Genomic DNA, 15,202 nt, shown 5'->3' with positions numbered 1-15,202 from the left:
TCAATTTATTTTCACTCCAATGTCGAAAATCTTATTACTGGAATCTTTCCATGTTATGGATTTTTTTTTTATTTTTTATAATAACGAATTTATGGTTCTATTTTGCCAAGTTGGACAGCGATACAACAACGAGTATTATTTTAAAGTTGGTAGCCCAAGGTTGTTTTTTTGGGAATAACCGAAACTTAAAGGGGTGAAAACGTTAAATAGCAAAAGTTTTAGGAACAGTATTTACTTATCATGGTTTTACAATTAAGCCCCATTTCCCAGCTTCAACAAGAAGACAGAGAGAAGAGAAAGAGAGAGAGGTGGTTGAAGAAACGAACCCTAAGAGAGAGAGAGAGAGAGAGAGACAGAGAGTCTTTGCTTTGATTTCAAGCTCCTTTACCATTGCATTTCGGGATCTCGAATCTTCAATCTGCAAAGGTTTTTTTTTTTTCTTCTTCTTTCTTTCCTTTTGGTGTTGTCTTAATTTTTTGTTTGCTTGCGAAAATCGAATCTATATCAATTTCCATTCCCAATTCGTTCGATCAGCTTGAAATCATTGCGCTGTTGATGCCACAGTGTCGCACATTGCACCGTGTTCGGGTTTTCAAATGCTAATTTCAAATTCTGTGTTGATCCTTTTCTCCTCTTGTTTTCTGAATGCGTGTTTTGGGCAGATTCTTTGGGAAAGGTAGAAAAGTGAAGTTTCTATCTTTGTTTTTTCCCCTTCATCTGGGTCCTGAGAAAATGAAAGTTTAAAATAGAAAGTTTGGCAATTGGGTGCTACGTTTTATTTTTCTTATTTTTTAACTTATTGTGGTTAAGTTTTTCTTTGTGGATTGGATTTTCTTTCCCCTAGCTAGTTTCTTGTGGCTTCCAAGTTTTGAAGTCGGTTTCTGCCTTTTTTTTTTAAAAAAAAAATGATGTTATTGAGTATTCTGTTACATTGGTAGTTTACTGTTGCGATGCCAGGCTTGTTAGATGCATGTGTTTGGGTTTGATTTTTTTTTATTGAAGAAAATTAAGCTGGTAATTTTTTTTATCATTATGGCACTGGTTTTAACTTAAAACATTGGTTAATATTATGTCATTTATGTGTGATGGGATTGCTATTGTGCTTGATACTATTTCATACGAGTTGTGCATTGCTTATGATGAAAATGTAATGGACAATCTTGGTGTGATGCTCCTCTACTGTGAGGAAAGGATTGACAATGTTGATCAACTATCTGAAATGATTAATAATGTATATGTAAAATGAAAATTTGAGATTGTTTGTGAGATGGGTGGACAATTTTTAGAATTGTATTTTGGGCTAATAAAAGAAAGAGATAAATCCATAAAGCTGCCAACATGTTGTGGACTTTTATCCAATGAAATATATAGTATCATGGAGATCCGAGATATTTAGTTCTTAGGCTTTTTTCTTGATGAAGTATGCAGATTTACTCATTTATGGTTATTGAGATTACTGAAATGCTCTTTTTTTTTCCCCCAAAGCTTCCTTGGTTACATTACATGTGGATTCTCTGATACTAGCACAGTTACTCTTTTGGTGCTGTGAGTACATTTGCATATAAACCAAATTTCAATTTTTGGAACATTTTCAAGGATACTATGCTATAAAATCGAGAACACATGCATTTTATGGTTTATATTTTATAATCGAGAACACATGCATATCAGATCATCATTGTTGAATCATGGATTTTATGTTTAAATATAAAATTTTCTATGTTGTCTTTATCTTTTAATTTATTCACATGATCACATTCTTTGGTAGTGTATAATTCGACAGGTATTGTTGATTCTGCTTCTATGGCAAATTCAAAGGGCTCATCAGGTTTCAGAAATTTTATGTATCCTGGAAAGCATCCTCTACTTCCTCCTAAAAGTCCGTTTCCTAGTGTTTCCCAAGCATATGCTGATTATGTCCCAAATCCTGCTGTTGGTTTAAAGGCTGGTAACAGACCTAGAGATGGAAACACACACCACCAACGTACTTCATCTGAGAGCCTCGTTATAGAGGAGCAGCCTTCATGGCTTGATGATCTCCTTAACGAGCCAGAGACACCTGTCCGAAGAGGTGGCCATCGGCGTTCATCAAGTGATTCTTTTGCGTACATAGACACTGTTAATGCATCTAACATTAATTATGCTAATCAGGACGAGTATAAATATAAGAATATGATGTCTATTCCGTCTTGGTCATCTCAAGACTTTGACCGCAGCAAAGATGCTCGTCATGTACCTGTTTATGCAGAAATGAACTCCGTAAAACAGAAAAATAGGTCATGGGACTCTTTTTCAAATGCCATGACAAATCCAGTTGGTGTTCCCTCAGGCAAAGACAGTGCTGCTTTTCAGAGTTCAGGATTGCAATGTACACCACATGAAGCAGATGGTCTTCCACCAGCATCAAGTGAAAAGCACGATTCAGTAGAATCAGGCTTACAGGATGCAAAACCATTTCCTGAAAAAAAGGACAGTTCACATGCAAAGTCATCTGCCTCTGAAACTGATACAAAACGTGCTAAACAGTACGTAGCTATTTTCTCTGGTTTATTTTATGGTTATTACAGTGATTGCTTGATTTTATGCCACTAATATCTAACTTGGGGGATGCAAGTTCTGAATGGTTTATTGTGGCAAATCCATTAAGTCATGTCATGCCCATTATTGACCCTTTTAAGGCTTACCAAATAGGCTGGACATTATTATAATATCAAATCTAGACTATACTACCTGTGTGCCATATACGTAGAAGGGAAAAAGATATAAGTTATATAACAATTGTTTGTGGCACAAAGTGATGTCTGCATTACTATAGCTGGTATACTAATTGTCATGTAGAGAAAGCAGTTAAACCATGCTTCTCATTATATGATGAATGTGGTATGTTTTTCTCTTTTTGTTTCTATTTAATTTACAGAATTTTTTTTTGAAACCAATCAATTTATATATGGAAAGGAAAAAAATTCTGAAACACTTGCAATGCAGGCAATTTGCTCAACGTTCACGGGTCCGGAAACTTCAATACATAGCTGAGCTGGAAAGGAATGTACAAGTTTTACAGGTAGGTTTCTGCACAAGGCAATATCCTGCATGTTTGCAGAGTGACATTTTATGAAAGTGCATGTAAATATGTAAGAAACTCGAAAGTTCTGATTCTGTTTCTTGCTATACCAACATAGGCAGAAGGGTCTGAAGTCTCGGCCGAGCTCGAGTTTCTTAACCAGCAGAATCTTATCCTGAGTATGGAGAATAAAGCACTCAAGCAACGTTTAGAAAATATAGCACAAGAGCAGCTTATCAAATATTGTAAGTTTCTATGATATGAGTATTGGCCATTTTCAAGTAACACAAGTTTTTTTTTTTTTTTAACTTGGAAATGTCAATCTGGGTACTACATATTTCAAGGAAGTTGTGTATATATGCTTTAGATACCTCAGCTGGTGAAATCCTTGTGAATTTATGATATATTGTATAGTATAAATTAATAGAAAAGGAACACATAAGGTTTATCTAAGTTTGATTATATCATATAAGTGGCAAGGAAGTAGAAAGTTCAGGTTCTATTTTCTATGTGCTAGAGCATGATTGCAAGAGAATTACTGTAGTGAGATTATGGGAGGTTTGATCTTTTAAGGGTTGTATTCAAGTAATTTGGCAAAAAATCACAACTGTAGCTCAAGGACTTCAAAACCATGGGGAAAAATCCATTCTTTTGTACCTTTCTATATTAGAAGAATCTAGCAATATAGGATAGTGATGGAAGTTAGGAATTAATATTTGACTTCAAGAAATGAGGTGGGGCTCAGTTGGCCACCTAATACCGTGTGGCGTGTGGCTAGCAGACTTTTCCTGCATTGCAGGGTTCAAATTCCCATGGAAACACGTGGCCAGAGCCGTGCTACGAAATATTCAGATGAGTGAGTGGGGATTTGTCTGGCTCCCAAAAAGGTGGGGACACCATGGGGAGACCAAGAAAATATGAACTGAAATCCTTGCCCGAGTTCTCTTTAGGCCCCATGAGTTCCTTTTTTTAAGCATGATTGGTTTCATTAGATATCACAGGAACATGTTTTATACACTAAAATCTATGCAATGTGAAATTCAGTGGAGCAGGAAGTACTGGAAAGAGAGATTGGAAGATTACGTGCATTGTATCAGCAGCAGCAGCAACCACAGACACAGCCACAACAGCAACCATCTGGAAGTCACAGACGCACGAACAGTAGAGACCTCGAATCTCAGTTCGCAAACCTTTCTCTAAAACACAAGGACACCAATTCAGGGCAAGACCCTGCTCTCAGAATTTAGATTTGCAGTAGCTGTAGCCTTGTTCTGCCTCTACATTCAACCGGTGTTGCCACACCCGCGATAGAATTGTTTCCTTCCCTTCCCATGCATGGGATTGTGCAGAGATTTCCATCATATGCCCTCTCTCTGCCTGCCAGCTTTGCTGATTTCAGCCTTCTCTTAGTCTTTCCGTTTTCTATTTACTTATTATTACCATTTAATGTGCACCTGGTGGTCATTGCCGAAATCTTATTCTATTTCTGTCAGTTGACCTGCCAGAGGTGGTAACCAACATTTTCAAACTTTCACCCCCACTGTTTCTTCAGTGAATATGTAGCTGTATACCCCCTCTTGTTAATCTCCACTATTGTGGAACTTGGTCCAGTCTCAGGGCCATTTGAATGTGTCTTATTTGTATGGATAATGTTAAGCTAATGTTTGTAATGTGATTTTATTGAAGTTAATGTTTTCTCAACATGTTGTTTGGTAGCAATGAGAAAATTGATCTACGATATTATTTAAGTCATTGATTTCTACAAGTTTCGCTTTCACTTATAGGTCTAGTTAAAGGTTATTTGTTGCTTTTAAATTTTGTAGGGTCCTACAAGTCAAAGCAACTTAACTTTTCATTTGATGTTCTATTATGTTGTTATATTAAATCGCATCTTAGAAGGTCCTCCAAGTCAAAGCAACTTAACTTTTCATTTGATGAGCTAATATGTTGTTATATCAAATCGCATCTTATAAGATATATGCTTTATGGGCTTGCCACTATCGTTGGTGAAGGATATAAAGCCCATACTCGACGTCAGGGTTGGATTCACACCGTGGGATTTGGGCAACACGTTTGTGGTTCATGTTCCCGTTTATATATTGAACACCGTTTTACTTGCGGGTAGTATCGAATTAAAGGCAAAGTGTGAAGGACGTAGTCAAGAACTAAACCGGTGGTGTCGAGTTAAACCTCCAAAATGTAAAATAAGTGAGTTGGTTGATGGTTAGTGTTTATTTTAATTATTATACTATTCATTTTAATTTTTAATAAATTACTTCGAACAAAAATCACTACGTTCAATAAAGTGAAACATAAAACTATAATTAGCTAAAACATATTTTTATTTACAAAAGTTAAAAGTTTTATAAAAATATATAACATCTTATTTTATGTCACTTTATATTTAATCAACTAGTTCAAAGACTAATTTTATCAAATGATTCTAATTCAATATACTGACTTAACAATTTTTATTTTTTTAAACTAATCCGATACTTTTGCTTAGTGAACCCATAACAAATCATTGAGTTATTAAAACCAACAGAACCATACACTTTTTTCTCCAGTCACTTTAAGACGAACCAAATTGGATCTCTCCTATGTGTTCTCCCTATCATTTTTCTCTCTTATTTTCCCACTTAATCCAAATGGAGTTATTCACACAAAAATTACCCTACTTAGAAGATGATCACTAAAAAAAGACTATAAATCATGAAGCATAAAATCCAAGAACAACGATAAGTTACATTACATGATAGGCCGAAAAACACAAGGAGATTGAACTTCCATGTAATACATTGTCTATAATTAGAATCAATTGATCACTTTGGAGAATAGTTGCAGCCGTAGGTGTCACACAACTAATCATTCACATTTTGCAATTCATGCATGCTTTATACCCTTTCCCAACAAATTATGAAAGGATAGAATTTTTTTCATGCATCAAATCAAATTCTGTTCAGGAATTGCTGGGATAGAAATTGCATAGGCAATATTAATCATCTTAGATACTCCAAACAGCTGCTACAAGAAATCCGTTCCTTTCTGTCATTCACCACGTCCAAACATAAATACTTGATATAAAAAACTGAAATCCTCTGGCTGAACAATGTCTCTTATAAAGCTGCAATTTTTTACAAGTCTAGAAGCTGCATCTTGCTTACCAGATTCCAGTTATTGCATTCAATTATCATTTATCTGTGCCTACGTCTTTTAGCATTGTCCTCTGTGAATAACTCCCAATTATTATGATCAAGGTTGCTCAAGTCATCAAGCTCTGCAATGGCTAGTAAGTACTGGGTAAGTTTCACAAGCTCTTGATCACTATCTCGGTTGGCATGAGCCTTCCTGAATGGTTTAATTGTCAAACCATTCTGTGGGTTCATTACAAAATTTCTTCTAAGGTCATCAAACATGATAGTATTTGAAGCATTGTAGAACTGAAATAGAATAAGAAACCAACATCAAGGGCATGTTGACTGATGCAAAAAATTGAAACAATACAGAAATAAATGAAAAGCAGATATAGATTACAGCAATTTAGAATGTCAAATAGTTTCATTTTGCAATTTTTTTAAACTAGAATCAATAACTCCATAACCCACCTAGGTTTATCTCACTTATGAGTTATGACTATACTCACAAGCATCAACATCTTTTTAGTTTTTCAGGAAGACTAAGTTACAGCAATAGTATTTTCTGGGTGTCCCGTTTCTCCCCACATAAGAATTATACTATTCATTGGGCTGTAGATGGCAATGTATGATTGAACAAATATGCTAACATACTCCTGTTAACTTTCCATTAAGAAAATAAATGGCATGTTAGTTTATTGCATAATATTCATAATTATACCTCAGGGAACTTAGCCCAGATCAAACCAAGAGGCTTGCAATCAAAGACCCCACGAGAAGAAGTCTGAACCGTGATCATTGCCATGTGGTCAAGAAGTGCGGTGATTTTGTAGTTAGGATTGCCCAACACCCCAAGTTGTTCCATCTTGACTTTAATCCACTTCATGCTGCAGGAAGTGAATGTAGCATTCATTCCATTACAAATTATTGTCCCAAAAGAATAAAAAATTGATAGAACAGAATACGGATAAAGTAAGATGGCAGTACCTGGTTGCAGACCATATCATAATGTCATACTCCGAATAAACAGAAGTAAGAAACTCGTGAAGGTCTGCAAAAGGAAAAGTTACAGACAAGAGAAAGGAAAGAAACAATACCGAGTTTAACTGTCAGTACGAAAAATCTTGTACTATCAACCAATTAGAAATCATTCTTGAGATAACTTTTAGAAAAGTCAAACAAATTTACCATACATAACAAGACATTTATAATATCAATGCCTTTCAATTAAGTTCAATAATAGTAGTAAAAAATAGATTAATTAATCAAATTAGTCTATGAAATCATCCGCATTGATCAATTTAGTTCCTAAAATTCGAAGAATGTCATTTTAATCACTAAAATTACCAAACCAACAATCCTTTTAGCATCTAAAATTACAAAACTAAGGACTAAAGTTGCCAAGGTTCGGCAACTTGAGTGATTAAAAATGGCATTTTTGTAATTTTAAGCAAACTCCATCCCCTAATTGAGTGAAAAAAGAAGAAAACGAAAAGGGGGGAAATGAAATTACAGGGTCTCATGAGTTGAAGAGGGTTCTCAGCAGTGGAGCGGTGATCGAAGAGAGTGTAATCAATATCCAGAACAAGCAATTTCTTCCCTTGGCGACACGGATTTTGAAGCTCAATCTGTAGGACATTATGTAGATAGGTATTGTTTGTTACAATAGAAAGAAACAAAATGAAAATGCGAAAAAAGAACAACAACTCGAACATTGAATTGATGAATGCGTCTATTCAATTTCTGCTTGTTGACTTCCATATCTTTGATGTCAACAGCCTCATCCTTGGGAAGCTCCAAATCGTCGAGGATCTCAGGGGACTCCACGGGATCCACGAGCAAGTCCTCTTCAGTAGTACTGAAATTTCATTCATTAATTATTCGTGAGAAATGTAATGAAAGAAAACCCTAATAATAAAAGTGTGAAACGAAACGAGAGCGTAGTGGCATGGCGTACCCGATCATGGTCATCTTGAGAGAGGAGTTGAGGGGAAGCTGGGAGAGGAAGAGAGAGTCGTCGCTGAGTTTGGAAGCGAGTTTAGGGTACAAGAGCTTCTGGCGAAGGGGTAAGACGTTGGTTAGCTCGCAGATTCGACGTTTGAGTTCGCCCACGGTGTCGTCGCAGCAGACGCGGACGGTGTATTCGTTGCCGCTCCATTTCACTTTCAGCGTCAGTTCCTCCCACGACGCCGACGCCGACGCCGTAGCCATGTTTCCTCCCTCTCTCACTCACCCACCGCTGTTCCTTTACACCAACAACTGTAACAGTGACAGTGCAACACAACACCAAACAAAACAAAACTTGCTCCGCAGATTTGGGTAAAAATCTCTTTTGTCATATACTAATAGATATAAACATATAGTATTAATTTTCTCTTTCTTTTCATCTGTTTGTTTCTTTGCTGTGACATCACTTATACTACATTATTTATTTTAATATTATAATATTTATATTTTTTTACTTTGAAACTAAAATAATAATTATTTAATACCAAATCAAAATTAAATTTGCCCAATAGTCTATTAAAACTTCAATTAAGAAATGTAGTAATAATTATAAATCAAATAATACATATAACTTAACGACTTTGGTAGTGTAAGTAAGGAAAACCTCACCTTTAATGTGTTTATCGATTTCTAAAAGTTAAACTGTACATTTTGCCTTACTTCCAAAATTAAAAATAAAAGTTGAAGAACAAAATGCACCAAATCATAAAAACAAGAGAATAATATTTATTTTATGCATTCTCATTATCTCTATTAAAGATTAATCATTATTTTTTAGAGGAATTACTTAGTATTAATAATTGTAAAAGAAAAAAAATAAGAGGAAAAAAATACAATTAATCCTATACCAAAAAACTAACCTAGAGAAAGACCAACAATTCAATTGTCAATGAAAAACATCTAATATAATATTGTTTTAGTTTTTTCTTAAACAAATAAAAATTCAACTTAAATTATGCTATTTTTCTTTTTATTTCAAATATGAACCTATTATTAATTAATATTGTTGTATATTATTAAAACTTAAAAGTAAATATTATAATTTAAACTTCTGTGTATACTCTTAACATTAAAAATCTGATTTCTTATAAGCAACACTAATTTCATTAAAACTCATACTTGGCACAAGGTGTGTGACCTATTAAAAATCTATGAAATTATATTATTACAATTTTATTAATACCAATTCCACCATTAAACATTGAATTAGTCTAAAAACATTTAAGTATTCTCATTACCTTCGATGGTCAGTCTAAAATTAAGAACATTGCTAGGGATACACAACTCCTCAGGCACTAAGCTCGAAAGGGTGATGGAGCTAGGTGCCATGGTCGGCTAGGAGAATCGTGAACGGCATGCTCAGTATATCTTAAAATTTATCCATTTGTATCGCTCTTTTGGTCTTTAATAAGAATGAATGACAATTTTATATAACTAATTTAAAATTAAAATCTATTAAAAGATTGATGTTGTCACCTTTTAAATATTTAAAAACAAACCTAATAATAAAATATTTTGTATAGCATGTCACGATGACAGAATTATACTACTATATCAAGATTTATTCAAAGTCAAACAAAATTCAAGTAGAATCCTGTGATGACAACGGATGACAATTGAATTAAAAGTGTGTTTGGATAAAAAAAATTAAAATTATGAAGATGAAAAAAAATATGATTAATGTGTTAATTATACCTCACACCATGAGCTTAGACGATTTTCTGTAAGAAGAGAATTTTAATTTCTCATCTTTTAAAAAAAAATTAAAATTTCAGATTTTTAGTTGTTCAAAATTCTGTTTTAAAATTCTAAAATTTTAAATTCTAAAAAATAACATCCAAACAATAAATTTTAGATTACAGAAATTCAAATTCTCTACTAAATTGTTTTCCTCGATTAAAATTCTATATCCAAACGCACTCTAAGAGCATTTTAAATCGCATTTTATTTATATAAATTCTTCCTAATGCTTGTAACAGCAACACACAGTTTGACAAGATGTCATTTCCTCAGCCAAATAAAAAAGAGACAACTGAAATTTTTTTGTAGAAGAGAAAATATATTTCTTGGAAAAGGTAAGTTTCATAGAGGATGCCATAACTGATTCAGTCTTCATATTCTGTTTCCTCATCATCATCTTCATTGTTTCCTCCTGCATATCTCCAACCATCTTCAACATTGTCACGATCCTCTTCTGTTTCTTCGCTATCTTCTTCATCGAAAGGTTCATCTTTCACGGGCCAAGAATTTTTATTTACAGTTAAAGAGGGAGTGGACAGTTTGCGTTTTGCAATTTTGGAAGGAGGCAACTTGAGGTTTGGTTTAGGCTTACTCTGCTTCTGAATTTTACCATTTGATCGTTTCGCAACATAGGCATCATGGTCACTTGCTTCATCCATTTCATTGTCAACATTAGCCTGAGCATGCTCTGCATTTTCATCAGCCATAAGCCCCGGATGCTCCCTCTTCAAATGGAGTCTAAGCTTGTATTCATGGATGTATGCCTTTTCGCACCCATCATAGGGACATGCATAGGGACGGTCAGATGATGCAGAACCATATGCCCCTCCAGATGGTTTAGAAGTTTTTGTTTGCTTCTCTGAAGGGGGAGTAGTGTACTTTGTCACATCCACGGATGCATTCTGTAAGATAAGGTCGAAATTGCAAATCAAAAGACTGTTCAAGAAATGTTAACAGTTTCAAAATTTTGTGAGCACATCCACTGGAGTAATTCATCAGTTTCGAATTAGAGACATCTTTATACAGATATTCACGATATACATGAGAGAAATAATACATATTTGTATTGAGATATACTAACAAACCAAATGAAACTACCGCACAAACACCAAATGGATGGATTAAGACAACAGGTATGCTTTACATAATAAAATGCATCATATAATATTAATAGACTGAGTGGTAAAAAAATAAGGAAAATGTACCAGCAACACAAATAGGAAACACTACCCAACCTTTTCATGATGAGATGCAATGTGATTCTTTAGCTTGTATTCATGAGCATATCTCTTTCCACAATCTGGATATGGGCAGATATGATAGTTCTCTTGGGAATGTGTTTTCATGTGAGACCTTAAGTTGAAATCCAGGGAGAAGGCCTGCAGCAGATGCAATTGCAAACATACACTCATAAAGACATTATCCAAATTCCAAAGCAAAAGACTAATAATAACTTACCTGAGAATGAAATAGTGGATAATAATTGAAGATAATATCATACATAAAGTAATTTATCCACTTAAAAGTGTTTTGTGTGTGTGTGTGTGCGCGCGCGCGTGTATAGAGAGTTCATGACAGATTTATGAAAATCACAATATACTCAACTATAAAACAACATTTGGTCTATATTGATTCAACTTGAAAATTTTACAAATTCATTGGTTACCCTCTATATCAACAATTTAAAGACTATGTACACATAGGTCTCACCATTAAGAACTCAAGCTTTGCTTGAATATCTCTGGTAATTCCAAATTTCCATTGAGAAAAACATTCCGACCAAAACAGATTCAGAGTGGACAGTTGAAGACTAAATTCATGATGGTCTTTGCGATAGGAAGAAATAGATGGAAAGCATCAAGCTAATTTGAATGTCACAAATCCAAATGTGTAAAACATAAAGAACAACACACAGAACATGCAACACCAACTAAGGAAAGGAAGCCATCATAGAAAACAACAAACCCTTAATTGGATCAAATCATCACCTTACCACAGCCTTCATGAGGACACACAAAATCCCTCTCCCCTGTATGAATGAGAAAATGTCTTTTCAACTTTGAGCTATCCAGAAATTTCTGCAATGTGAACAAAATACTTTCAGCACTGCTAAATAGACCTGCCATTAGAGTAAACCACAGTCCACAGCAAGCTATTGCAACTTGATACATAGCATTAAATAAATAAATAAAGTGTAATTAAAAAAATATAAACCAATTAGAAAAAGGTTTAATGATTTGTTTTAATTAAGTATGCTCCAATCATGCAGCATAACATGCCAATACCTGAAGTCTGCAAATAAAGCGCAGTTCTTAGATCACTTTACCTAACCCTGCCCCCCAGAGTTGCATTGTAAACATTATATATCCCCATGAAATGTCCTTTCCACGTTATATGATAGCTACCCAAGTACTTGGGGAACCCACCCTTAAAAGCTAGCTGTTAAGGGGGGTGAACCAAACATTTAAATACTCCACCGAGAATCTTATACTACTCGATGTGGCACTTAGGCCACCCATAATACCCAAGTCCCTATAATTATACTTATTGGACATAGACAGTGGAACAATAAGCATCATTTATTAAAATGGAAATGACACACCCAGGAGATCCAGACAGAAGCTAGAAGAGAAAATAAAGAGGGAATGATACACATGTAATCTTCAATCTAAAAGAAAACACATGCAAAAACCTATATTCATGGCATGAAAGAAAAACAGAGTTTATGCTTGAGAGGGATCAACACAATGTTTCATTAAAGCTATAGGCTTTAGGCTAATCACTGGATAAGAGACTGGTTAAACAAAGTGTAATTTGATCTGCTTTTGCAGCATGCAGTAATGTAAATTATTATTTCACAACTTGGCAATACAATGGCACACACACACACATATGTATATATAAATACATGTGTATGGGTGTGCATCTGTAAGTATTAAAACCACTACCTTTCCACATCCATCGTAGTGACAAACATACTGCCTCTCTCCATGGATGTGAGAATGTTTCCTCAATGCACCAGCATCTATGAATGTCTTTCCACAGCCATCATAGCTGCAAAGAAAAAGTACTTCAGTAGTTGGCTCAGGTTCTGGCTCTGGCACTGAAGGCTCTTTTACCTTTTCTTTCAAGGTCTTCAAGGTATCCTCTTAGGAAAGTAAAACAAAGAGAAATGTAAGATACAAAACATGATATGATAACATCGCCATACAGTGGTCTCTTAGCAAAGCACCTAAACATCAATTTTTTGCATGTTTTACAACAATATTGTTTATTGAATTAGTATTAAGTATTAAAAAAGATACCATAACTTCTATCTCTCCAGACATACAAACTGTTACCACCTCTCACCCAACTTCAGCAAAAAACAGCCAAACAACTGATTATCTCATGCCAACAATGCATATTAGCCATTAGGTTAAACCATGTTAAATTCTGTCTCAAATCTTGTTTCCCTTTATTTTCTACCAAGTTTTGTATCATTATAGAAGCTAAAAAAACAGTAGCATCAATCAATTTTAAAAGAAAATAAAATAAAATACACAGATGTAAACAGACACGGAATGGCCAAATGGGGGCAGGAATGAGCAAAGATGTAAGCTTGCTGGGTAGTAAAAAAGACCAACCTGTTACCCATTTTAAGATCATGCACTTCCCTCCTGTTGTCACAAGATCTTGGGGAACCCTGGCAGCATCTGATTATTAGCATAACACTTAACCAAATGAAATATGAAAATAACAGAAACTGCACATGGCCGCCAGCTAAAACATTATAACCTGATCTCTCCATCTAACAGCAACATGGAAAGACTAACCTTAAACACATTATATCCATTCATTCACATTCCTAAACCGAGAAAATTGTAAAACGTTTATAAAAATAATAAGAATGGTAGCAAGGTCCCATGATAATCCCTGATTACTATTTCATTCCACTCATTCAAAAAAAAAAAAAAAAAAAACTAAATTACTGAGAAAGCTTAATATAAATGAAAAAGTGGCACTCCCCCTCCTTCCCCTCCATACTCCTCCATCTAAACATCAAAACCAACCAAATTCTCAAAGCTAATTCGATAAGCACAGTAATTAACAATAACAGAGTAGATATAAGGCTGGTTGGGTGGTTAAGAAAGAAGGGAAGGAGTAAAAGGTCACGTTTGATCGCTCCTCCCGACGAAAAACCAACAAACTAACACTTAACAAAGAAAACTAATGCACGCGAATTACTGATTGATTTGTGTTTTATTCCTTAACTTTTTTAGTTATTTAATTTATTAATTAACAACAAATCTCTGTTTGAATTGGTACAAATTCACGAGGAAAAATTTCTTACTCTAATATATATGTGCACTGCTTTAATTTTTAATAAAAACTTGTTCATGAATTCTAATTATTTGTTAAACAATATTTTCGTATTATTACTCTTGTATGAGTAATTGAAACACAACAAAATAATGGAACTATGACTATAAATTGAGCCTCGTTATAAACAAGACAATTTTACGCGATATTGAATCCCTAAAACATAAGATGCAAACTGATAAAAAAAAATGAGAGCGTGAAGAAATTGGGAATACCATTCTTTGACCCATTTGACAGCGGCAGCCTTGGACTTGAGGATGGGGCGCCTCTCGAAATAGCTGTTACTGTAGTGAATCTCCATCTCCGCTAGCTCTTTCCTTCGCAAATTCTTAGAACCCTTTTCGCGTTTTAGGGTTTGGTGTTTTCAGCAGGGACGCATTTTCTCTCCAACCCAACCGTACTTGGATTTGGATCCTCTCTCCCTCTTCACTAACATGATATCGCGGGTTAATTTTAATGGGAAGAAGACACTGTTTTTCTTTTAAATAAATAATAAAAAATCTATGTTTTCTTTTTAAATATAGGTCTATGGGGTTTGTACATTAATTTTAAATTGTTGGAAGTTGTCTAATTGTGTATTCAAATATAACTTTTAATTTATCATAGATTTTGTATTAAAGTATGAGTAAATAGTGTATCAAATAGTAATATAAAATGTATTTCCATGTTATTATTTAATCATATAATTTTATATATAAAAGTTTGTTAAGTTTTATTATAATTATTTTAAATTTTATATTATTATAATTTCTAATTGATTAATAATGTGAAAAAAAATTGCAATAGCAGTGTATAGAAATTAAAATCTACTACAATATATACTTACTGGAAGGACATATTTTTTAAGGTAATATATATATATATAAACTTCACCATAAATTTCATGTTTTTTATTAAT

General features: G+C 34.1%; 3 protein-coding genes across 4 annotated transcripts; 1 reads left to right on the top strand and 2 right to left on the bottom strand.

The window, feature by feature from the left end:
• The first annotated feature begins 260 nt into the window (after nucleotides 1–260).
• Nucleotides 261–4,809, top strand: LOC114413020 (uncharacterized protein At4g06598-like). 2 transcript variants are annotated; one of them, XM_028377169.1, is made up of 5 exons: nucleotides 261–426; nucleotides 1,769–2,525; nucleotides 2,986–3,061; nucleotides 3,180–3,306; nucleotides 4,106–4,809. In XM_028377169.1, exons 2-5 carry the CDS (start codon nucleotides 1,804–1,806, stop codon nucleotides 4,306–4,308), a joined length of 1,128 nt encoding a protein of 375 aa, XP_028232970.1. In that variant the 5' UTR covers nucleotides 261–426; nucleotides 1,769–1,803; the 3' UTR covers nucleotides 4,309–4,809. The 2 variants fall into 2 exon arrangements, with proteins under 2 accessions (XP_028232970.1, XP_028232969.1); XM_028377168.1 differs by having other exon boundaries at nucleotides 262–426; nucleotides 1,784–2,525.
• Nucleotides 4,810–5,750: 941 nt separating this feature from the next.
• LOC114413019 (ubiquitin-like domain-containing CTD phosphatase) lies at nucleotides 5,751–8,528 on the bottom strand. Its single transcript, XM_028377167.1, has 7 exons — nucleotides 8,153–8,528; nucleotides 7,909–8,053; nucleotides 7,709–7,823; nucleotides 7,183–7,246; nucleotides 6,917–7,082; nucleotides 6,226–6,501; nucleotides 5,751–6,106 (listed from the first exon to the last, which is right to left on the bottom strand). Exons 1-6 carry the CDS (start codon nucleotides 8,404–8,406, stop codon nucleotides 6,256–6,258), a joined length of 990 nt encoding a protein of 329 aa, XP_028232968.1. The 5' UTR covers nucleotides 8,407–8,528; the 3' UTR covers nucleotides 5,751–6,106; nucleotides 6,226–6,255.
• A 1,576-nt stretch (nucleotides 8,529–10,104) lies between these two features.
• On the bottom strand, nucleotides 10,105–14,762 carry LOC114413018 (zinc finger transcription factor YY1-like). Its single transcript, XM_028377166.1, has 6 exons — nucleotides 14,520–14,762; nucleotides 13,569–13,627; nucleotides 12,891–13,090; nucleotides 11,931–12,020; nucleotides 11,178–11,321; nucleotides 10,105–10,844 (listed from the first exon to the last, which is right to left on the bottom strand). Exons 1-6 carry the CDS (start codon nucleotides 14,603–14,605, stop codon nucleotides 10,308–10,310), a joined length of 1,116 nt encoding a protein of 371 aa, XP_028232967.1. The 5' UTR covers nucleotides 14,606–14,762; the 3' UTR covers nucleotides 10,105–10,307.
• Nucleotides 14,763–15,202: the final 440 nt, after the last annotated feature.

Source organism: Glycine soja, chromosome 5 (assembly GCF_004193775.1).
Source record: "Glycine soja cultivar W05 chromosome 5, ASM419377v2, whole genome shotgun sequence".
In the NCBI taxonomy this organism is placed as follows: Eukaryota; Viridiplantae; Streptophyta; class Magnoliopsida; order Fabales; family Fabaceae; genus Glycine; species Glycine soja.
This window is presented reverse-complemented; position numbering and strand designations above follow the sequence as displayed.